This window comes from Gopherus evgoodei, chromosome 17 (assembly GCF_007399415.2).
Source record: "Gopherus evgoodei ecotype Sinaloan lineage chromosome 17, rGopEvg1_v1.p, whole genome shotgun sequence".
NCBI classification, from domain to species: domain Eukaryota; kingdom Metazoa; phylum Chordata; order Testudines; family Testudinidae; genus Gopherus; species Gopherus evgoodei.
Genome location: NC_044338.1, coordinates 16,609,295 through 16,634,661, shown reverse-complemented (window position 1 = coordinate 16,634,661; position 25,367 = coordinate 16,609,295). Strand labels below are relative to the sequence as shown.

The 25,367-nt window shown below is 45.2% G+C and overlaps 1 protein-coding gene across 1 annotated transcript in view; it reads right to left on the bottom strand.

Annotated features, from left to right (window-relative positions):
- The window catches only part of MYBBP1A (MYB binding protein 1a), a 73,035-nt gene that overhangs the window by 3,083 nt on the left and 44,585 nt on the right, over positions 1-25,367 (bottom strand). Inside the window, exons 24-26 of the mRNA XM_030536825.1 lie at positions 13,169-13,285; positions 1,036-1,137; positions 101-225 (exon numbers count right to left, since the gene is read on the bottom strand). Coding sequence (XP_030392685.1) covers positions 101-225; positions 1,036-1,137; positions 13,169-13,285 — 344 coding nt within the window. The remainder of the gene's footprint in view (positions 1-100; positions 226-1,035; positions 1,138-13,168; positions 13,286-25,367) is intronic.

Sequence of the window (25,367 nt, the reverse complement as noted above, 5' to 3'; positions counted from 1 at the left end):
TGATCTGTTTGTTCCTATTTCCCCAATCTGAGAAGCCAGAGCAGCACAGAAAGCCCGGGGCACAAGCTGGCGTAGAGGCCCCGGAGCTGAGGGTACATACGCAAATCCCAGCAGCTTCATGACGTTCCAGTAGAGACTGTCAAGGCGCACGGATTTCCCAAATCCCTCCTGCTGGCTCAGCGCTTGCAGCGTCTGACTCAGCTCCGCCAACTCCACATTCAGCTTCTGCAAGGAGAATTGTAGCAAATGAAGACAGACAAACAGTGAACTGCATTCAGTCCTCGTTCACAGTGGCACTGCACCCAGCTACTCCTTAAACCAAAAGCTACAACAGGCAAATCCCAGCCCTCAGCCAGCTCCCAGCAGCCATTAGGCTTTTCCCCTTCCTTAGGGACTGTCTATCTTACAGGGGACAATGCCCCAGTACACACCTCTAGTGCAAAGACATTACATCTGTGTCAAAACTGACTTGCACCTGTGTGGCTTATCCTGGTTTCAAACCCATCTGCCATCCTGTGGACACCCACCCTTCCATTCCTAGTTCCATAATGCCCCTGCAACAACACAGTATTGCTCGCATGAGAAAGGGATGTTAGGATGTCTCTTCATGTAATAACATAACTACCACCCAGTGTCCCACCCTACAAAGTAGGGCAGTATCATTAGTCCCATTTTACAGATGGGGAAACTGAGGCTCGGGAAAAGAGAAAGTGACTTGTCCAAGCAGTGCCAGTTGAAGCAGCCCTATATAAGAGCTAGGTATTATTATAATTGTTGTGGCTGTTAAGGGTTTTTCTGCCATCAGACCCAGCTACTAACTTATTTTCTACAAGCTGTACAGGGATATAGACATGGGACTTGCACTGGTTTCAGTGGGAGCGATATGGTTAAAACCCGAGTGCAACTCTTGGAAACCCAGGCCTTCACGGAGGATGCAAACAGGACAGCTACTGACTGAAGCATCAAGCCTGTAACAGCATGTGTGATGGACTGAAACTGGAAGGGATCACAAATTCAGCCAAAGTCTGGGCTCACCTGCTGGTTCACAGTTTTGATGACGAAGTTCAACAGCTCCAAACACTTAATGACCTTCTCCTGGTCAACTTTCACCTTGAACTCGCTCACCGCCTTCAAACTCTGCAAAGGAAGGAAGGAACACGGTGTATCAAACTGAAAAACAAAGAACTTCCCTCAAGAGAAAGCAGACAACAAGCGATTAGCAGGTTTAAATCATCAGTAAAACACTCAGAGACAAGAGGCATCAGACTGCAGGAGAGCCTAAGATGATAAGTGCCGGGAACTGTTATTGGTTGGGTTAATAAACGTGACTGAACAAAGCAAGGCACGATCCTGCACTGCTGGGAGACTGCAGCAATCAGAGACCTACTACTATACGCTGGATAAAAGAGGAAAGTTAATATCTCACCCGCTAAAAGGAGAATTCCATTGCTGGAAAATAGCTACTACTAAGAGGCCACCATCCAATTCAACGGCAGCAGGACCGGGGATATACACACAACGTGCTAATGAAAAACTCTATTAACACGTATGTTAGGAAGCGCCAATCGCCAGTCTCAAGAAGGATCTTGTCAACCAACGTATTCACCAAAAAGGAGAGAGGAAAAAAAAGCTCTCTCTGTATTTCCTTTATGCACTGAAAGCTTTGAGACACCAGTATGATTCTCCTTAAAGCAGAGACACATGCAGAGATGGGTTAAAAGGAGGCCAGATTTATTTACGAAGGGAAAAAGGGAAAACAAAGCGTAAAGGGTGGCAGCAGCAGCTACCCTGCACAGAGATGCTGGGTCTTTGGTTACAGGTGTTAGAACCCTGCAGGCAGGTGCCCAAGTAAAGATCTCTCTATAGTGGAGTCAACAATAAGGCTACGATTTTTTTCATAGAGGTCGCAGAATCTGTGACTTCCAGTGACCGCTGTGACTTCAGCCCTGGCGGCAGGAGCTGCGTTTGGTGGGGGTACCCCACAGCTCCAGGTTACCATGGGCACCCCAGAGCTTTGAGCCACCACGGGCAGTGGGGAACCCTGGAGCAGCGAGCCCTCACAGGCAGTGGGGGCCCCAGCACTGGGAGCGGGTCCCCGTGGCTAAGCTCCCCGTTTTGTCATGGATATTTTTAGTAAAAGTCACGGATGATAAAAAGAAAAATTTACGGAAGCCTGTGACCTGTCCGTGACTTTTACTAAAAATATCCATGACAAATCTTAGCCTCAGTCCTCAGTGTTGCTACCTCACTGCACACCCTATGTTCTATGGTGGTGGGTGGTGGCTTCTCAACTCCAGCAAAATAGTTATTGATTTAGGTTTCTTTAAAAAACCACAACATTCCAACAAGAGTTTTCACTCCTATCTTGACATCCGCAGTACCTCAGGCAATTACAACTAATGCAGTGAAAAGGGAACAAACCAAACAGCCACTCCCCCAATGAATAATCATGCTGCAAAAAAAAGAAATAAATTTCCCTCAAAAGCCATGCAACAGTCTTTGAAGGTCAACAAATCCGGATTGCTGTGGAGAGAGCCGCATGGCCATCTGGCTAGAGGGAAGTAGAGGCAGAGACAAGCAGAACAGTCACGCTGGTGGAGAAAGTTTAGGCTCAGATTTACATCCTGGTATTATTATTATTATGCAAGTTACCAATACAGCATTGTGGAGGAGAATACTATGATTTAAATCAATCATTTTTACATTAAAAAAAATAAAGCTACAGTCACCTATTGGTGATAAGCTCAATCAGACAAATGATTGCCAATCACCCAGCGCAGAAGCAGCCAATATTAATTCTTGTAGCTTGTGCAAGCTTTAATGGTGCAGAAGCTGGAGAGAATGATTTTAATGAAATCGAATCCAGACACGGTTTAACCTATTGGGTTTCTCATCCAGCTTGTGCTCATTTTTTGATGAGGGCAATGAAGATCTTTTCCTCCAAGTGTGAAAGCACATAAGTTTGTTAGAATCCTTGTGCACATTTCAGCTGGGATGATGAAAGTTGCCTAGGAAGCCTTGGACACCCAATTCCCATTCTATTTTACGTTGCTTCTTACACTGCATTCATCACCATAGTATTGTGCACCTTCCAGCAATGCATTACGTGAGGCGACTAACTTCTGTCATGACTGTTTATGCCTCTCATCCTCTCTGCAGAGGGAGACACGTGCACAAGGGAGGGGGTTTTAAGTTATTATACATGCTGCGCTGTGGAGCACTGGAGAAGGCAGGCCAACGCAATGTGCTTTCCATCTGAAATGGAAGGTGGTGAGGTTTCTGATGGTCTTCAGTCTCTGGAGGAGTTTGTTTCCCAGCTGTGGGTCAGTGCATTTTAATGAGAATTGTCTCCAAATCCCATCAGCAGCTTTGAAAAATATCCGCCCAAGTATTTTGCCATTTGCAGCAGAGATTGCTGTTTGTACATCACAGGTCTGCAGGAGGGTTGGTTTTCTTCCTTCCCCCTCACAAAACTCCAAGAAAGAAACTCTACATAGTCTGTCTAGGTATGCAAGTCACTGTATGGTGTGCAATTTCTACTCCTGAACGCTCAAATTTTAAAATATATTTTACAAATGCAAAGCAAAAGTGATTACCAACAACAAATGGCACACCGCATGTACAGCAAATATGTAACTATTCTAACAATACTTCAGGCATCTTGAGAGATACTAACTAAACCCCTGCAAAGTTGATAAATAGCCTCCTATTATACAAGGGAAAACAGAGCCATGGAGAGGTGAAATGACTTGTCCAAGGTTATGGAACTTGTAGTTAAAGATCCTTCACAAGGACAGCTTACTGATCAAATTACCCCGTCACCCTCTCTAACCATCACAGGAAATGCTGTTTACACCCTTTATGTCCACACTGGCACTATTGGCCAGTCCCAGTATTTCCTATTGCTTCCGTTGTTGCTACTCTAAGAACCACCAGTGCCACTTAAGGAAACTCAGCTCAGACTTCAGCTCAGCAACACCCTCGCCAGTTAATCATTCTAGCACATCTGAGTTGTCAGCATATTTGGGCAGGTCATTCTCCAAGAGTTAAAAATATGAAGACAGTTTTCACAGCTGGAATTCCCATCTCACTCCAAGCCAAATACCAGCAGCACAGTCTCTGCCTCGTCCTGCTCACGTTCACAGGGGATCTGCTGCCTCTGAAGGCAGCGTGTGGCATTTCTTATTCTAAGCCTTACCGCGCATAGGGCTGCTGTCTGGAGTGCAAAGCACAACTGGAATTTGCCAATTCACTATTTTTACTGTGTTACTACAAGCCAGTGAGAGACAAAAAACAGTCTTCAACAGAGGAACATAGTAGGAGGAAGCAGAGTCCGGTGCTTTGGGGGCTAGCCTGGGACTTGAAACGCCTGAGTTCAAATTCCCTGCTCAGCCACAGGCTTCCTGTATAATCCCAGGCAAGTATCTATGTGCATCAATGTCCCTCTGTGAAATGGGGATAACACCACATGCCTACATCACAGAGGTGAGGACGCTGGAGACTGTGAAGTGCTCAGATACTACAGCAGTAGGGGGTCATGGAAGTACAACTGACAGAAAATAGCACACGTAACCTCCATAGAAGTGATAACACAAAGCATATACCCGGGAGATGGAGAAAACACACGCACACAGAGAGAAAAATATAGGTCCAGGCTAGGAAGTTATTGCATTTGTAGCCAGGAAACTTCAGAAGGGAAGGGAAAGCAGAAGGGAAATGCCCTCAACTTCCCTCTTAAACAGGTCACAGGCTCGATCCCACGTTTAGTACAACTCTTGCAGCCAAACTGGCACACACTTGCATACCCAGTCTGGAAAGACAATTCCTATGATAATGATAGCAGGTATAATTCGAGGTAACTAAGCATGCAGGTAAGACAGATACACTGTGTACATGCAGTTACCTGATTTGCAAGCACCATCATGGTAACTTGGTGAAATCAGGAGGAGTCACAATTCTCAGCCACCTACAAATCTGACCTTTACAAATCAGAACAAAATACAAACCCAGGACCTGATCCTGCTGCTTTGCGCTGCTGGATCTCTGCCCTTGAGCAGGGCTCCACTGAAGTCAATGGGGAGTCACCTTGCATGCAGGGGTTTGCAGAACCTGAGCCTTCATCGTATAAAATGTTTAAGACCTTGAGTTTCCCGCTACTGCCAAGTGCTTTAACTTACATCAGGTGTTTAAAAAAAAACAAGCCAACAAATAGCTGAGCTGATCCAAAACCCAAGCTGTCCCCCTCTCTGAGATACTTTCAGAGCATCTGAGCACCTTGTTATCTTTAACCATAACGTCTCTGTGAGGTGGAGCAAGGCTAAGATGCCCATTTTACAGATAGGGATCAGAGACAAAATATATCTACACTGCAGTGCAAATCCCCACAGCACCCAGTCTGAGCCCAGGTCAACTGATTTGAGCTCCCAGGGCTAAAATAGCTGCATAGCTGTTTGGGCTCAGGCTGGAGCCCAGGCTCAGAGATTTCACTACCACCCCTTTCCACCTTGCAGGGTCTACACTGCAATTTTTAGCCCTGTAGCCCGAGCCCTGCAAGCCCAAGTCAGCTGACCCAGGCCAGCCATGGCTGTGCCTCAGGTATTTTACTGCAATGTAGATGTACCCACTGAGGATAAATCCAAGCCCAGGATCGTGCAGGAAGTCTGTGGCAGAGCAGGAGTTGAACCAGTATCTCCAGAGTCCAAGGCCAGTACCCGAACCTGAGAGATACCTTTCCTTCCTGCAGATACCTGGGGGGGGGGGGGGGGGAGAGGGAGGGTATTAGTGGACAGACACCAGGGCAGTGAAACAGGTCCTACAGGTTCAACACTTCTCAAAGCCTTTACATTTCAGCGTGGGTCGCTCTGCCGCCTGAGGGAGCCCCAAGTAGGATGGCTTCTTGCCTGGTACTTTTGAAGTGGGAACTGTTAGTCTAGGCTGATACAAAACCCAGCAATATCCCAGAAGATCATTCTGTTACAGAGAGAGGAGGGCCGGTTTCCTAGCTCAGGGCTCCGGCACCAGTTCAAAATTTCTTTATCCCTGGCACACCCTCCAGCATATTTTGTTATACAAAACAAACAGCCCTTCACCCTGACCTGTCAGTCACCGCTCTGTGGGGTGGATCTTCCATTCAGTCAAACAAACCTCACAGCCAAGCTGTGTTTTTTCCACACACCGCGCGCTATCCCCATCCTTCCCTCCTCCCACACAACAGACCAGGTTGCTGATGGATGGATGTACAGATTAGTGATGGAGCACTATGCCAGATGTCTGCAGCATTCACGCACCTTTCACTGCCTCACACCCCCTGGTACACCCCGACATTGCCAAGGAAACTTCTGTTTTAAAGGTTATTTTCCAGCACCAGCAAACAGCTCAGCGAGCTTTTCAAATTACGGGAAGTCCACTCTAATGTTTAGAGAGAAGATCACTTCCTCATTGTTACACAGAGTCACAAGTAGAAAGGATTTCTCTAGTTAGGGCCAAAAAAACCAAAAACCAAACAGCCTAATAAAAAAAATACCCAAAGCATTCAATCTTCGGTACTTTTATGGGAGCCATCACCATGTTATCTGAGCACACGTATTTATCCTCAAGATACCCGAGAGTAAGGAAGTGCTACTATCCAGATTTTACAGATGGGGAACCGAGGCACAAAAAGGCCAAGTGACTTGATTAAGGTCACTCAAGGAGCCTGCAGCATCCTAATCACTACCTCTCCAGCGGATTTTCACTACTTTTGCAACAGATGAGCCAGGCCCTAACCTATGACCTCATGGATACAAAAGCACAACACTTCCACAGTTCCACCAAGCCCCTGCACTCATCGTCTTTGGCCCCAACCAACTACAGTTTGCTCAATCATTTAATTTCAGCAAGGGCAAAAGGTTTCAGATGGATAGGCCTGAAGACTCGGTTTACTCACGGAACAGCTCCAGCGTAGGCAGCATCTGTGGATCTGAGGATTCTTCTCCATTTGTACATTAAGGAAGGGCTGTCAAACCGTACTCCCTAACAAAATTGTAGCTCCACCAACACTATGGAGGAGGCAGCATATTATCTCCTCCCCAGAACACCTGGTGAGAAATTAGGCTCAAACCTCAAAATATATTTCCTTTCCTGCCCATTTACAGAGGTTGTGCAGAAAGGTGGGTGAATTCCATGCAGCCCCGTTATATGCATACGGCTGATAGTGCAGGAAGCAGGAGGTGCAGGCCGGGATGGCAGGGCACAATTACTTAGCCTGGAAAGGACCAGTATTAGTGGGGACATGGCCGTTAATGAGTGGGGAAGGAAGCGAATCAGACCCTCTTTTGTCCCTGGCCAGATGAGAGACCAAACAGATCCCGCTCAAAAGAGGATCACTGGAGGACTCTACATTTTCTCTGCAACATTTATTTTGGCAGACATGGAAAAAAAATCTGCAAAAACAAGTTCACACAGAAAAAATTAATTCTTTTCTGAGTTTAAAGCTTTAAAGCCATATAACAATACTGAAAAAGACACGCTATAGGACGGCCAGAGTGCAGGGGATGGAATAAACACGACTGAACGCTTCCCCAGCAATATTTAGTGTGCACAGAGCACTTTAACAGCACTGCTGCATCTGCACAGCCATTCAGCAAGCTGGCTAGCGTCTAGCTAGCGCAGGCACGTCCACACAAGCTGCTGCCTAGATGTGCCCACAGGCACACACACGGACTCACTGGCTTAGGAGATCATCAGGACACACACATTGTGGATGCATTTTTAAAACAGGACTTGGTGATTTTCACAGCCATGCAAATTAAGACACCAACCCAGGTTATCAAATGTCACGCACTCTGGAGACTAAAGCTGGTCTACATGGGAAGTTTTACCAGTTATATGGTTTCACTCTCTCCCCCCCATGTGAAAGCTCTAATCCCACTAGTGGCTTTTTCCAGTGTAGCTTCAACCTCTTCCTAAGCAACATAACCCCCCAAAAGCCACTCTAATACCAGAATAAGGGAGCGTCCACATGGGGTGTTATAACGGCATAAGTAGATCAACACTGAATTCACGCCTCAGGTTATATGGGGGGGACGACTTTCCCAGGTAGACAAGGCCTAAAATGATCACCCATGGGGGTAGAGGGATTCACACACACACACACACACACACACACACACACACACAAACCACAGCATGGGATGTTTGCATTTTCCTTTGCACACCTCAGGTACTGCTATAGCCAGAGTCTTCATTCCAGGATAGACAGGCTAATGGTCTGATGTAATAACAAATTCGGCACAAGTTTCCCAGCACAGCAATGGGTTGAACACCGAACAGCAGCACTATCTGCTGACTCTTCCCTTTGTACAGGATGCTACATTGATAGGAAATTAAAAATAATCCAGGCCATCCCAGCATGTACTTACAGGAGAAGAGAGATGAAAAACAAAAAAACAAAAAACCACCAACCAGCAAACCACCATTTATAAGCCAAGAAAAGACTGACCTTCACGGACAGGTTTTCCACAAAGGCTCAGTAATAAATGTACCAATTTTCCAGTGACACTTCTCATAACTCTCTTCCATTTCCCTCTGGCTTTCAACTCTCAACACCTACTTACAACCTCAGTTGCAGCATCCTGTGCAAGAGTTAACAGGGGGGCTGGTCAGACAGCATTAGAGAGTTGGCCACAGAAAAGCAAGTGCGATTTCTGGTGAGGGGGTACCCCACAAATGCACTCAATCTGTCCAAGGCTTAGAATTACACTGGCCCCTAACCAAATTTTATCAATGGGTCACTGGCTCTGAGACTACTTTAAAGGCAGGACAGCAGCAGAGTAGGACAAAGAGAAAACAGCTCTACAGACACAAGAGGGTGAGGGAATGCATCAACGTGAGGAGAATTCAGGGCAGCTGCATCTGAAATTAGATCTTTATAATGTAGTGACATCAGCTAGCGATTTGGCCAATAAATTGCAAAGCCAATGTATATGCGACCCCTGCTCCATGAAAACATATAGCGAGTGTGGAGGGAGTCCTAGGTTCTGCCACTGGACCTGCTGTGTGAGTCTGAGCAATCCATTTGAGAACGTGGTGCCTTAGTTTCTCCATGTGCAAAATGGGGATAATGCTACTTCTCTAAAAGGGTGCTGTTGCAAGGTTGAATGGGGAGGCAGTCGTGGAGAGAGCACTGGACTTGGACTCAGGAGACCTGGGTTCTATTCCTGGCTCTGCCACTGGCCCACTGCATGACCATGATGTTTGTGCTGCTCTTCAGGAAGCTGGGAATCTTGGGTTTCAGTGAAATGTTTTTTATTTAGTGAGTACATCAACAACGTGATGGCTGATCCCTCCTTTTTTAATGCCCTTTCAGATCAGCCCTTTTCATCAGTTATGTAAGAATAGGTACTGTTATTATTACTATTAATAAACATCGCTAAGGCTCTTTGAGAGCCTCAGGTGAATGGAGCTAGTAAAGTGGCAAGTATTATTATTATTCCTTTTTCATTGTCAACAGCGTCATGTTGTCTAGGTCCCCAAATTAGGGCAACTTTAAAAGCTGCAGTAATATATTTTTTAAAAAGTACCCGCAATGGAAAAAGGAGAACAAAAGTGCTCCACCATTAACTATTTTGCACAGAGTTCCACCGTCACTAGGGGCCCTCCATGGACAGCTCTGTGCATGCGTGGCCATTTGCTCCGGCTGTATGGAGGTGCAGTGACTGTGCAAGCAGAAAGGAGATTCCATTGCAGAGCCCGGGAGTGAGTGAGCAAGCACACACAGGAAACATGGTTTGTGCAAGATCAAATCCTCTACGAAGTATCTGGCTGTCCTGCCATCTGTGAGGCACCACCACAAGGGCTGGGGAGAAAGTGAGCATGAATCCCCAGTGGTTGTGTCGTGCATGTTTTCTAAGTGCGTGAAAATAGCTTGGGAACAAATGAGGTCAAGGAAGCTTATATAAATAAAAGAGGCAGAGCCCTGCAGCAGCCAGGGCTGCTATTTCAAGCAGCTGTCTCATCATTTAAGGTTCCCAAACAACTGATTCTCCCTCTTTTGTCTTTTAGTTTTGCACAGGGACACGGATATTGCAATAATATCCACCAACGCAGCTCTCTCACATGGCTCCCTTCCTGTGCTGCCATCCATGGCCATCGCAAAGCAGAGCTCCGATCTGGAGGCATGTAACACAATCACCGAGGCAAGACGGGAAAGCAAAACACAGAAAACGGCTTCCACTCCTCTCCTGCAGCCCTTGCCTTGCTGCGTCCAACTTCCATCTGGGAAATCACTGGCATTGCTGCTGCAAACCTGACTGACAGCTGCTAGAACAGAACTCAACCCTCCTGACCACTGCTCCCCAGCGAGCCGTGCTGCTGTTTAAACAGCCGGCGCACCCGTTAGCAAAGAGCCACTTTAAAGTTCCGGCTTTTCAGGTTATTTCAGACGCTGCCCTCACACCATCACCTCTTTGGAAAACAGAGGCTCAGGGAGTGGTGCAGGACATTTGGAGACTATTGAGCTATTCACGTCTAAATCCAACCTCCCGCTGGTAACAAGCGAGTTCTGTTACTACCTCCCAGCTGCCGGTACGTAATGGGTTACTGATCTCAGTCCGGTTCCCAGTGGACACATCTCAGAAGCCTGACACAGCTGGCACTGACGGGCACCCTCGCTGGCCGAGTTTGCAGCAGGATCATGGGCTGAACAGGCCACTGAGACTGAACGCCCTAGTGAGCAGGAAGCTCCTCACGCCTCTTCCTGTGCCCTACCTAGTCTGTAGCTAAACAAAGGCATTTCTAGATTTTGAGGCCGGAAAGAATTATACCACCACCTCGTCTGACTTCCTGCACAACACAGGCCAAAGAACCTCACCCAAAAGTGACTGCATCACGGCCCCTCACATCTGTTTCAACTAGAGCCTCTTTTTTTTAAGATGTCGTCCAGTCTTGACTGAGGGCACGTCTATAACTTGGAGGTGGAGGTGCAATTCCCAGCTCTGATTGAGCTGGGATGCTAAAAAGAGAATGCAGCCACGGCGCAGAGCGGCAAGAGAGGCACCAGGATGTGCCTGTCAGAGACACAGCTAGGTACCGGGGTGGCTTACTCCCCTGCTGCTCTTGCCACAGCAGGAACTGTCTCTCTAAGCCCATTAGCTTGAGGAGCGCTCTCGCCAGTGTCTCCCCTCACACCCCCAGCTCAAAGTGCAGACACACCCTTGGAAACTCTGAGAACCCACCAAGTTCCTAGGTAAGTTGTCCCAATGGTTAATTACCATCACTTAAAAATTTGTGCCTTATTTACACTCCGAATTTGTCCAGCTTCAGCTTCTAACCACTGGATCTGCCATGCGCCTTTTTCTCCTGGAGATAAGCCAGGATTTGAACCTGTGCCCACTTGCTAAGAATTTTTCCACTAGACCATCAAGCCAGCGCATGTTTCTTGTGCTATCAGTCAGGCACTGTCTAGGTTACTCAGTACAACAACAGCCCACAACACCTGGTGCTCTTTTTGCAGCAAGGTCCGTTACAGCATTTGTAACTTTGGAAACAATTTTCTGGCACAATGTTCAACCTCGCAATGCACTAAATCGCTCAACTAAACCAGAAACAGGCAAATCATTTTACAATGAATTAGGAATTATACACCGTGTATTTGTACACCACCACCACAACCCTTAGCACTTAACCAGCATTTTATGGGGCTAGTTCTGCAATTCTTGATGTCAGTTATACACCAGTGTAAATGCACTGATTTCAGAGACGTTACACTGGTATTAAACTCGCGCATGGCATTGGAGATTCAGACCCTACAGCTGGGATTTTCCAGCCATAGGGGTCTAGATGCCCATATACCATTGATATTCAGTGGGAATTGGGAGTTTAATTCCTTTAGGAATTCTTGAAAATCCCCATCTACCTGAACCACATTGTGGCAATTTTTGTTAATTTGCAAACAAATATCCACAGAAATGGAAAGGGATGAAGAATCATTCAGCTCAGCAACAGCTCATGTCACTACCACTGGATCCTGAACTGAATGATATGGATGCATCGTAAAATTCAATGGGTATCACTAATGTGACACATGACCCTCTTGTGAGCCCTGCAGGTATATAACAGGGCCTGCTGGCTAGAGAGAGACATGGTGACACAGAAGGTTTGCTGAGGAAAATAGTTGATCTGATTCTACCCATCGTGTTGTTGATGTAATCATTAAGAAAATGCATTTTACTGAAACCCAAGACTCCCTGATTTCTCAAGAGTACTACAAAGGTCACCCCTGAGTTTCTTAAAATAGATTTGCTTGGAATTCTTGTTCCTACTCAACGAAGAAAAATTCAGTCTGTTGCCAACATTCTAATACTGCTTATTGCTACAGAAACTTCAGACCATCATAACCAATTAAAAATGTGTGAAGAATGAAAGCGACACTCAGAGAGATGATAATAATACAGGTAAGACCTTAACCAATACGAGTCACTGAAATTAAGCCCTATCTGTTCATTGAGATCACTTCTTGTATTGTTTCGGAACACTCACTCCCAAAGTACCAGACTTAGCATGGAGCCATCATTCTTTTGCTCTAGCTGTGCTGCAATCTTTGCATCACTGTATTTTCAGAACAAATGATTTTAGGGTTCTCTCGGCAAATATCCATCTGCCATTAGCAACGAGTGGTCAGGGCTATGCCAGGGGACCAGGAGCCAAGACTCCTGGGTTCTAAATCTGGGTTCCACTTAAGACCATACGCAAGTCAAGTCACTTTACCTCTTTGCCTTACAAGTTTATGTAGTTGTAAAACAGGTCATTAGTGTATTGAATCTAAAATGCCTAAAATGTTCTGACTCAGGCAAGTTTACTTCTCATGCTTAGCCTCTTCCACTTGGATCCACACCCTCTTGTATTAGACCTACAGCCAAGCATCCCAGGCCTGTTATATATGATACAAAACGGCCATGTCCTACAGAATGCAGGAGTTCATGTGGCATGAACACCAAAGAACGCTTTTGCTAGGTACTAGGCAGTCCAGATTCAGATCAAATGTAAATGAGTGCAAATGCAATGAAGTCAATTTAATGGATCCAAAGCAATTGTACCGCATCTGAATTTGACCCTATGAGCCCATGAAGTACAGGTGCAGAAAAAGCATCCAGTAGGCACTACCCACGTTTAACCTGCTGGTTCTCATTACCTCTGTGATCTGATTGGTACTCTCTCTGATCAGCTCCTCCCATTCTTCCTCTGTGGTCATGGAGAGCTTCAAATCCCGAGTCTGCAGGGCCTTCTGGAGAAGCATACACGCCTGCGCCTGGAAGGAAAAGAGAGGGACACGTGAAATTCCGCTCTTTTTGCAGGATAGCATTAGCCGCCTACCTACAGACCATTGAAACCCCCAGCTAAATATGGCGATGGTCCGCATTAGACTCACCAGCACAGTCAATGCTTTGTCACAGAACATTCATTCTCCCTTCCAGAGTCATTCCTAACACAAGGCACTCAAGTAACAGACTGGAATTATTCGGTAGAATGGATGCATTTAAAATGGGAGACAAGCGGGTGGAGAGATCACCATTATTTCAGAATCAACCTTTTATGGCAGTGCAACGTATATAGTCTCATAAATCTATAAGCAACCTTTTCAGTCACTTTACCTTTTACTGCACTCTAGCGCTGTTGGTAAATGCATTACACACAAAAGGTAAGAGATTGGAGCTGGCAGCCTAGCGAATGCTCCATTTCAAAAGGAAGCCCCAGATGGAAACTCCAGCTCAAAGCAGCACTCAGCTTAGCCCTGGAGTAAAACACACTCATTAAACCTACATGTTAAACAAGACCACGGAAGAGGAGTATCCAATGGGAATGTGCAGCCTTCTCATGTGTCCTCCTCTAGTCCAGAGATTCTATTTTAAGTCCTCATTTAGGTACAGGCAGTGCACAAAGCAAACAAAAGAAACACATCAAGACACGACACCAACAATTAGTGTAATTACGCTGTAGGATTTAACGGGGACACTTCCCTGACAACAAAATGTCAGAAAGAAAAAGAGTGAGTGAATTCTATCCAAGGATAGAAACACCATATTGCTGTCTGCAGATACAGTGACAAAGGGCTAATTTCAATCTGGGTGTGTGATGGGGTATATAAACTCTGCACTAGCATGGAAAGGGTTACGGAGCTGCTTTGGGCTGGGGTGGCCCAGCCTCCCAGTCATGGCACATTATGCCAGGACTGGAGGAGTCACAAAGAGATAACTCCAATCCAGCGGGAGAAGCTGGAGCGCGGACCGACAGAATGCATGGCCCCTGCACGGCCCCTGCACACACAGGAGGAGGATGCAGAACCCCTCCACTGAAGGGGAAAAGAACTGAGACTTGTACTGGATCTCAATGAACTCTGAAGTGGACCTTGACTCTCCCAGACCTCCTCTAAAGTAAGAGGCCCATATTCTGGAGGGAGCTCCTTAGACGCTTTTCCTTACCTTTCTTTTGTTTAACCCCATTCGCTGACTACAGGTTATTTGGTGACATCCCTGGGGACACGAGAGGGACGAGACAGTTTTGAGAGACCCTGGCCGAAAGGTGAGTGCTGGCCTGCTAGAAGGATGCCCTGCAGCACCGGCTGGGGTAGGGGTGGAGTAATTGGACTGATGTGTGCACACTCCCTACGTAGCCTGAAGGGGGCGTCTTAGCACAGGCAGATGAGCGACGGGGTGTAACTACTGATATCAGTTGCATCAAGGATAAATCTGCCCCCCCTCATAAAGTCTCCATGTGCCGCATCTTAACTCCACAAAGAGAGGGGCCCGGTTTGTCTTCGTGCAGTGCATAGCCTGCAGAAGTCACTGATCCAAGAGACCCGAGACTTCGTTTAGCAGCATTCAAAAAAGGATCTGATGTTCCTATAGGCAATAAGAACATCCGGAGTTACAATAGTAAGGAGTAAAGCAACCACAAAACAAGAGCTTGGGAGGAACTTACATCGCCTCATAGTCCTGGGCATAAGCCAGCCCCCATTAGGGGAGCTTAGGAGGAAACCTCTCCAGGGGGGAAGTTTTCTCTAGCTGCCTACTCAACATGTGTTGCACTTAGAGACAGGATACTGGGTTTTGCATCTAATCCATTCTCATTCGATGGGGCAATTCCTGTGTTCGTATCGGTGGGCACATCTAAGCGGCATACTCCTCATGGTAGCATGTGGAGGGCATACGCCCCTACCAGGCGTACAAATAACAGTGTAGACAGTGAGGCACAGCTTAGGGAATAAAGACAGGCCTAAACCCTAGGGTATGAACCCTACTCCTCGACACCCCCAGGCAAGTGCCTCCCCCATCCACACTGCTATTTTTCGCAGGACGTGTCCTGCTGCCTCCCCGCTGCCAGAACCTTTCCCCCACGACCAGAGCCTTTCACTGACGCATGTAGCTACACACCACAGTCTGGATTGCAGCTTGCGTGAATGCTGGTGAGTTCCACTGCTCTAATCAATGTATTCCTGATTTACAGCCCCTGAAGGAGAATCAGGCCCACTGTGAAGAGAATGGGCAATGACAAAATAGCAATTACTGGCTTTATCTTTGCACACCGACTGGAACCTGATAAATTAAAACTGACAGTTCCAGACAACGAGTTGTTTTTTTTAAAATCCGTACTTGGTTCCAAACTAACATCCAACCAAACAGTCATCGCGACATAACATAATTTTGGTTAGAGTATCAGCAATATTTTAGCTAGGTGAAAATCAAAAACCATGTATGTGTATGTGTCTGCTGGTATTTAGGGAGCAGGCTGGAGGCATGTAAACTATTTGAGTGACTCCTGCTATTGTCACTAAAATGGTGATGACAAGCAAGGTTCTCAAGGGACTAGGGCTTCTGAGACACTTCTTAGAGGCCTGAAAATCAGAGGGCAGGTGTTCAGCACTTTTCTGAAAAATCAGGTCCCACGCAGGTCTCAAGTCATGTATCCAAAATGGCACCCATCATTATTCGTCACTTTCGATGCTGTTCTTTTGATCTGTGATGTTCTTCCCCAATAATCACTTAAGCTCTCTGGAATACAGTGTTGTCATTGGTGCCCTGGTAGACTCTCCACAAGATCGCAATTCACATAAATAAACCAGAAAAGCAAGATGCACTCTTGAGTTAATCTACAGTGCTGAGAAGCTGTGAAGAGCAAGTTTAAAGGAACCATTCTCATTGCTTGGCATCCTGGTGCAATCAAGATGAGTTGCCTGGACGTTATTGAAACTGCAAGAGGAAGATGACGTCTTAAGGTTTACGATCCCGTCTGGCCCCTCAAGTGAGTTACAGCCTTCGTTTACCTCCAGGGGTCACCTATTCTCTTTACAATTGCACAAAGGCAGCTCTCCACTACACTCGGTGCATGCACTCAGACATGCCGTAATTGGTCTCATAAGCCATAGCTGCCTCTTAATTACAAGTGGAATGTGTGAGTGCCTGCCTGGCACGGGGTGGTAGGAATCTGTAACTCTGGTTAAATCAACAATCAAATGACTACTTCTGCAATTTTCTTTGAAATAACGCAGCTAACAGTTACTGTGCGTAAGCGAAATGCCTGGTTCTACACTATATGTCTCTATTCTTGCTGCCACGGTTGCTATGTGACCTGAAGATGAGTCACTCCTGTAGCCCATGAACCTTAACAATCCCACCTTTGCGGGAAGAAAGGGTTAGTTCTATTTCTGTTTTTATTCCAGTGGAACTTGCCCCATGGGCAGGTAGAACTGTAATGGCTGCAGTTTTCGAAGAGACTTCATAGCCCCATCACACCCAATTTATCTTCTAGGGTTGCTAATGCAAGTGGCAATTTTCTTTTTTCAGATAACCATGATCTTACCCCACAGACTTCAGTTTGGGCATTGGGACTAGTTCTTCTGCATCAGAGTGAGAGACCTGGTGAGTTAAGAGATTATGGGTTGACCTACTGCAATGAGAATTACTGTCTGTCACAGGTGGTTTTAATCTCCTCGCCCACATTCCTCCTTGCTACTCTGCAGCCAAACTCCTGCCCCAGACAGACTGCGTACTGAATGAACCTATGAATTGTGGCTATTGATAAATCCACCCTGATAACATTAATCTTCACTATCCTTGAAAGGGCAAGAAATTAACAATCCCACAGAGTAAGTAAAAGAAAGGAAACTGATCAACTTCAGCAGGTCTCAAATTATAGCACGAGAGCCACCAACCAACACAACAAACCAGTGGCAAACTTCAGCACACCTCTTGTTTAGAGAGAGTACAAATACCGGTCCTTGTTCTATTGTTTTATTAGTACTAAAATGGATCTTTGATTCTATAAGCTCTACAAAAGGGACAATTCGTGGACACCTGAAAACTTGCTGGTGCTCAGCTCTGAAACTCACCAGGTGCCTGGGATGGTGAGTGGACAGCACCACAGTGGACTGGAAATTACCATCCCTTAGCATAGTTTTATAGTCCTAAGTCAAGCTGATATACTGTCAGAGAGCACCCTCTGAGAAATGCCAAGCTATGTACCTGAAGGCTGGACACATATTAAAAGCTGCCTGCAGAACAATGGCCCTTGGGTGCCTACTAAAGTTAAGAGAATATTAAAAATTAGGAAGGGATAATCTGCTGTTTGAGTGGGCTGCTCTAGGAAGCTTTTCCTTTTTATTTATATAGTTACACTTTAAGAGGGGTGGGAAATAAGTCTGCTGGGAAGGAATACAAGAGTCACTGAAGTACAGTTATAACTCAAATTAAGCCATTTCCTTTCAGGTGCACTGAGAAACCGCTTGCTCTCTTTCCTTTATAGATAATATTTCCTTAGTGGACAGAGCTTGGCTGAAAGGAGGTACATTGAGGACATGAATACAATGCATAAGGAACTCGAGTTCAAATTTGTCAGAATTTAGCTAGGGAATCTATGTAGGAACACACTAAGATTGCACATGATTAGTGATTTGGAGTGCCCACCATAAGGGGGCCTGATTTTCTGAAAATGGATACTCAGCACTTCCTGAGAACCCAGCTCTTTTAAAAGTGACTCAAGCTGATAGCCCAAAAATTGGAGGCACCTAAAAATTACTATCACGTCTTGAAAATTAGGCTACTATTATGTTCTATGTCCAAGTGATGGTGCTGGCAATCCAAGAGGTGAGCCAGGGAGAGAGAAATCAGCAAAACCTAGAGAGATCTAAGATTTCCAAGAGCCAATACTATTTATTTTTAGTTAAATAGATGCTTAGAAACTGCCCTGCTCTGGGTACACGTGTATACATAAAAATACTGTTACAATTAGCGGTGACCTCTATGCTGTCCTTGCCCCAAATAACTTTCCATCTATTAGAACTGTGAAAAATATGTGCAGAAAAAAGTTTCCAATGACATTCGCCTGTTTTCCATTCCACAAAATTTTATTATTACTAGTATTTTTTGGCAGAACATTTTCAGAAATGGCAAGTGTTTAAAAAGCCAAGAATTTGGAAGGGATATAAACCCTCATATTCAGGGCATACACTAGCATCTAGCTGAACGGGATAAGGAAGCAGTTTCCTTGTGTGCAGTGTCTCCCATAACTGGCTCCTCCATGATTTTTGCACCTTCCTCTGAGTCCTCCAGTGTCAAAGACAGGATACTGGACTAGAGGGACCACTGGCCTGATCTAATCTGGTAATACCTACATTTAAAGGGGGTGTTTGCTGGGCAAAAGAGACTGACCATGTACACAGGACAACTCTCTAGAGGGAGTGTGGCTGTAACAGTTTCAGCCCATGGACAGAGGCCAGCAACGCTCAAGTTCCATCCCCAGCTATGCCACCAAAATCTCCCTACCCCTCTGAATGTGCCACTTTACAAACGAGCAGTACAACTTTGTTCCCAACGGAGTCAGAGGGCGTTTGTCATTGACCTTGCTAGGAATGGGATTAGATCCTTTATTTAGTTGTGGCTCATGACAGCCTTAGTAGGGAAGTAAAGATATTATTCTCCCCATTTTACAAGTGGCAAAACTGAAGCTCAAGAAATTTACACTCAGAAAACAACTCTCTCTCAGAATACCCAGGAGCTCCCAGCTCCCAACCCTTGCCTTAATCCACTAGACAAGGATACTACCAGGACACATACATCGCTTCTCACTCCACTCCCAACCCCCTATATCCCCAAAATGAAAATTTGTAAGCGAAACCACATTCTGAGCTAGGTTAGATCCCGTGACCAGGTGAAAAAACTTTATAACCCATTCTGGGTCCTATAAGCCATCTATTTCCCCAGCCAAACCTACTATAGAAAACCGTTCAGTAATTTAGACTTAACAAAACGGGTGTGTGTGTGTGGGCGGGGAGGAGAGACGACAACAAACCCAACACTAACCCTCCCCCATCCACCAAAAAAATTCATCCGAAGAGGACATACACACATATCCGTCCACCCACCTGTACGAGTAAACGAGGTAGAAATGCTCATTATTAAGTTCATGTCGGAGGAAGAAAATGAACAACAATCCATAACATGCTCATTCTGTAGGTTTTCTGCCAGCTTTGTTTGTCTCTCTCTTACACTAACGCACGTCAATTCAGTATAAAACATTCAAAGTCTCCCTTTAAAATACTAACCGTACACTCACTGCAGGAACTGAGATGATGAGGGATCCCAAATCTGCTCATTTCCCTTATTTACAGGCTAACACACAGAGCAATCAGGCTAAGATGCTGGGATATACAGCATGCCTCTATCTGTCCCAGTAAGGCATAAGCAACCTCATCATTTTAAATGGCAAGTGATGGGCTAACCATGAGCAACACAACTACTTTTCTCACATTGACTGATCACCTCTGGTGTGATTGCTACATTGGAAACAAGACAAAGGTTACCCAAATCACCATCCGAGACAGTGTAGGGAAGGGGAGTTTCAACCCCAGAGTGTACAGTTCGCAGACAGCGCCAGGGGTGACAGCCCTTTACAAGGGCATCAAAGTCACCATCCCGGGTTCAAAAGATGAAGGCACTGTCCAAATCTCAGCTTGTATTTTACACATGGCTAATTGTTATGCTGCACAGGTTCACTCAGGCACCAGTTTCTGACACAAGGCTAGACAGCTTTTTCCAGTTCTGCATGTTTTAAAAGGACGGCACCAGGGAGGCACTTCAAGCAGGTGAAAAGTTATCACACAAAACACAGAGATGGCAGAAAGCCCCCAGAGTCACCAATTACATAGAGCTACTCACTGGTTTTGTACTTAGTGTGACGCCACCCAGAATCGTGCAGAGGACTGACTGACAGCAGCATCTGCAATGTATTATGGCACTGCAGAAGTTAGAACTGTTCACACTCCTACAATACCACTTCATCTGTGGCTCTCCATGCATTTTGCAGACATTCATTAACTAATTAAGCCTCAAAGCTCCCCTGAATTATCTCCATCTTACATACAGAGAAAATGAGGCAAAGAGTTTAAGAGAGCCACTCAACAGAAAGTTAGTGGCAGTACAGTGAATGGAACTCATGAGCCTGGACATTCTGACCCAGGATCGTACTGGTACCACTAGACCACACGCCCTGTACTTCAGTATTAGCAGTGATGCTACAGTTAGGTTTGAGCGTGTACTTTTTCAGCAAATCAAAATGCAAAACATACACTGGGCCTGATTTTGCTTTATACCTACACCTATGGCAAGTGCAGAGCGGACATAGAATTTCTAGCAACTCCCAATGTATGCGACCAACTTGGCAGATGGAAGGCTGTGGCGTATCACAGCCAGTAATTTCCTCCCCCTTTTTTTAAGATATAAAAAAAATTACATGAAAAATAAGTTACAAAAAGCAATTAAAATCTTAAACTTAAAATTACATTTCAGCCAGGAAATTCACAGTTATCATTCTGGTGATAGATCTAACATACCCTGGTGAGAAGGCAAACTGTACAGGAAGTTTTACCTGACTATCCAAACACCTTTGCAGTCCAATAGGTTATTGGCATTTTGAAGAACTGCTGCTACACAAACTGCGGTGCTCAGGTGTCAGGCTACAGCAAAGCAACCTTAACTGCGACCATGTCCATGGGTCAATGCATATATTACAATAGCGACTCTCGCTAGATGAGTGCACAATGCCAGCACAGTGTGGTGTCTGACTCAGCAAACATTATTATAATGGAAAAGATACACATTTTGTTTTTATTCTGCCCCTCCAGGAAGTCTGTGTAAGTAACGAGGTATTTAAACCACATCATTTTCTTTCACCTTAAATGCTCATTTGTATAGCATTTTGCATTACTCGGTCATTAAACGGCCTTATTTTATTTCAGTTTAAAACAGATGGGAAACCTGAAGTCCAGACATGTTAAAGCAATCTATTCAACTCAAGATCGCAGAGTGAATCAGAGACAGAGTCAAGGAAAGAACCTTTCTTCAAATTCTACTGTTACACCAGTACAGATTCAGCACCAGGGAAAGCAATGAAATTACTCTGGATTTACAATGGCGTAACTGAAACCAGGATCTGGCCCAGTGTCTTCTGACTGCCAGTCTCATGCCCTATCCAGAGGGCCATGTTGCTTCCTGTAACACACCCACCCCTCAATGGGCAGACCTAATGTTGCTATGGGGCCCTGATCTTTGCTGGAGCCTACAACACACACACCATGGCCCCACATGCTGAAGGATGGGCCCCTGATTGGCCAGCAGTAGATTATAGCAAGCAAAATGTGAAACAAAAAATTAAAAACCAAAAATGAGAGTACAGACTCATGACCCTAGAGATGGAGGAAGTATGGTGAATGAGCAGCAGCAGTGCAAGCTTCCTCATATCCCATCCTTCCAAGCATGCCTGCATAGATCACTGCAGGGTTACTGGGTCATTATATTGCCCATTCAGACCTTGGCGTCTTCAAGATTGCTCATGTTATGATACAGGCGTCACATGCTTAGGTCCATTCCTATTCAATGTAGCACATAAATACACAGTATCTTGAGGCATGTGCTTCAGTCCCATTAACTTTGATAAGACTTAAGCATCCACTTAAGTGCTCTCCTGATTAAGAATGAGTTTCTGAATCAGGGCCATGGAGAACTGTCTGGTGGGTTCTGAAATGAGACCCACCTCACCAGGCCACTGAACAAACACTCGGATAGCAACAACTCATTCAAAGACAGGCTTGAGAGTCACTTTGCAATTCAAAAGCTCAGAGATAAAAGAAGGTGACTAAGAAGCCTCCACCAACAGCTTTCTCCAATCTAGAGCTACGGCTGAGATATTCCACAAGTGCAAGCAAAATGTGCCTATTCTGCAATGGGATTATTTTTAATGTGCTAATGAGCAAGAGAAGTTGCCTGTTGATAAAGATTAGTGTTGTTTTTTTTCTGTTCAAGTTGAGAAGCAAACAAAATCCTATTTCAGTATTCCTGGTGCAAGGCAAACAGAATCCAGAGAGCCTAAGAACCTCATTTGGGGGCTATTTAAAGGGGTTTAGAATGAAAGTATCCAACCGCTTCTGGGAGAATGTGCATTATTATTAAGACACGGCAAGTGCTGTCTCCTTTGGATCAGGGCAGCAATGCAGAAATGCTCTTTCTGAGACACAGTTTTTTTATCATCGTTTCAATCCTGTCCACCTTTTAAGAATGCACACTTGATAATTGCAACTAGACCCCCAGAAGCCAGGCATCTCCCATCCCAGATCAGCATCAGCTGAGAACTCACCTCCTACAGGCAACATGTCCCAGTAACTGCGGTCCCTAATGCATTCGTAAGGCTTTCAGCCCTTCTATTCTCTGCCAGGCTACAGTCGGCCAAGAAACCCCAGCAGAGGTCAGGGCTTCATTGGGCTAGTTGCTAAATACATGCATTGTGAGACACAATCTCTGCCTGGAAAAGCTGAACTGACTTTCCCAAGGTCATACAGGGAGGCGTGTGAAGCAGAGCCAGGGATTAAAGCCAGATCTCCTCCTACAAAGTTAGGTCAACCTAGCTCCACCATTCTAGTGAGAAAAAATACCACCCCTGAGCGATGAAGTTAAGCTGACCTAAGTCCCGGGGTAGACACCACTAGGTCAACGGAAGAAAGAACTCCGTCACCGTAGTGAGTATCTACACTGAAGCGCAGCAGCTATTTAAGTGTAGACACAACCTCTGAGTTATGTATTTTGGTCTGAGTTATGCATTCCTCCAGAAATGGCCAATGCAAAATGCTGCAGTAGTAGTTTAGAAAAAAAAAACCAAAAAATGAAAAATAAAATCCCATAAAAAGCACCAAGGACATTGTGCAGTGATGTACATGGGTCGGAGGAGGAATTTATTTCTGACCTCAGAGGCCAGAAGCTTATTCTCTGAAGCATTAAGCCTGACATAACTGCCCATCATATAATATTTTGCAAAATCCACTCTCACTAAAGCACACCAAAGGGCTGTCATGTGCTCGAGAAGCAGCACTGGTTATCCAATGGAAAAATTTACAAGCCCAAGAACAAAATTCTCCTTGCCAAAAATTTAGTGCAACGGGGGGGGACGGGACTGACACTTTACTCACCTGTTTAAAAAGGTTACTGACTCAGCTGGATGGAGGAGTAGAATTTTGCAGATTGGTTTAATCACCATATATGAAGCATTTAAATGGCACTTTTATCATCACATTTTACCACCTTTGACAAGTAAGGAAATCTTATCCAATACACTTCAGCCACCGATTCCTAGATCTTTATGATTTAAAGCACTACCGCTGTTTCAGAATGAACAATTCTGCACAGCAACCCTGGATTATCCAAAGCAGACAGGGCTTTCTGTGGCCTTATGAACAGCTGTAACACCCAGTCCCAATGATTCCTCTTCCTAATGGAAAAAAAACAACTCAGCAGGATTCATCTGCAGTTTTAGCACCCAGTCACTAGCTCAGCTTTGCTGCAGGACTTGGGGAAAAATGAACCCAGACAACCAAACACCTGTTAGATGGAGAACTAACCCCACCTGGCGGAGTTAACCAGTTAAGAGAAATGGGACACTGACCAGTGAGGTTCAAAGGCAATGACCTGGTAAGAGAATTCTGGCACTGCCAGCTGCTGGCCAGGGAAAAGGCACTGGTGTTTCTACCCTGGATTCTGCTTCGGAGGTGCCATTTGTCACATTTTATGGATCTGAAACGTCATCTCCCAAAAGCTGCTGAAAGAGATAAGGATCTTTCTAAAAGCAGCAAATGAGTCCTGTGGCACGTTATAGACTAACAGACATATTGGAGCATGAGCTTTGGTGGGTGAATAAGCGATACAAATATAAGGCACCTTTAACTGCGACTACAGTGTCCACACTATAGTAATGATAACGTAAGCCCCATCAGGAAAAAAAAAATCATCCTTAACTTTTGTAGTTACACACCAGCCCCTAGCAAAGCTCTGAGCAGCTACTGAGGCACTGCAGCAGTCTGTCTGCAGACACAGGCAGACCACACTGCATCCATTTACACTCAGGAGGTTTTCTTCACAACCACAAAGACCAGAAGATATTCTGTTTAAATTAAAGTTTAGCTTCCAGAGTAATTGATGACCTGGGCCCCTCACATTCATCAGAGCAACTCCATTCGCTCCCTGCTAGAGAGGGGATTTTTTGAGTGCTGCTCCCATACAGAAAGGTACAAACATCTGGATGCACTATGAAGTCTCAATTTAATGTTTAAATCTCCATAGAAACAGGAATTCCTGTCCTCACAGACAGGCTGGCTTCCAAAGGCAAAGCGACTTTGGCTCTGACAAACCCAGGCAAAGAATGGTCTTTTTGCCAACGAGAGATCCCTGCACTGCCTGAGTAATCAGTTTGAGAGGGTCCACAGCTACAAAACAACGAAAGGGAATCAGGAAAGTAGGAAGCTCTGAGTACAGCTATTACTTTAAACATCATGACAGCTACAGTCTGTACTGCCGTGGTACAGCTATGATCGTTATCTCCCAATAAAAACACAACACAACATCAACAACGGGAGAAGAAACACAGAACACAATATGCAGTAATAGGTGCCTTATAGATATGGATAATAATAATTAGCACAAATGTCTTTGAAAGTTTGCTATGAGGCATTAGCAAGTACTTAAGCTCTTGATGTGTTTGCTGCATAGTCTCAGGTCTGCAGTATCAGACCTAACTTGGTGCCTTTGAGCAGCGCTTCACTACAAGCTTACACAAAATTACATTAAAAATAGAATTAAATGCCATTAAAAACAAATCTCCTATTTATAGAACATTAATGCTCTGCTGAACCCAGGAGAGCAAGGTGCTTTGTTTGTTCCCAGGCACCAGAGCCCAAACTGGACCCCAAAGCACTGTCTAAATTAGGTGCCTCCAAAAAATGTAATTATTTCACCAAGGTGGGCATGGTACATGCAGCACTATCTCTCTGCCACTCACAGTGTGTAACATTGCCCTCC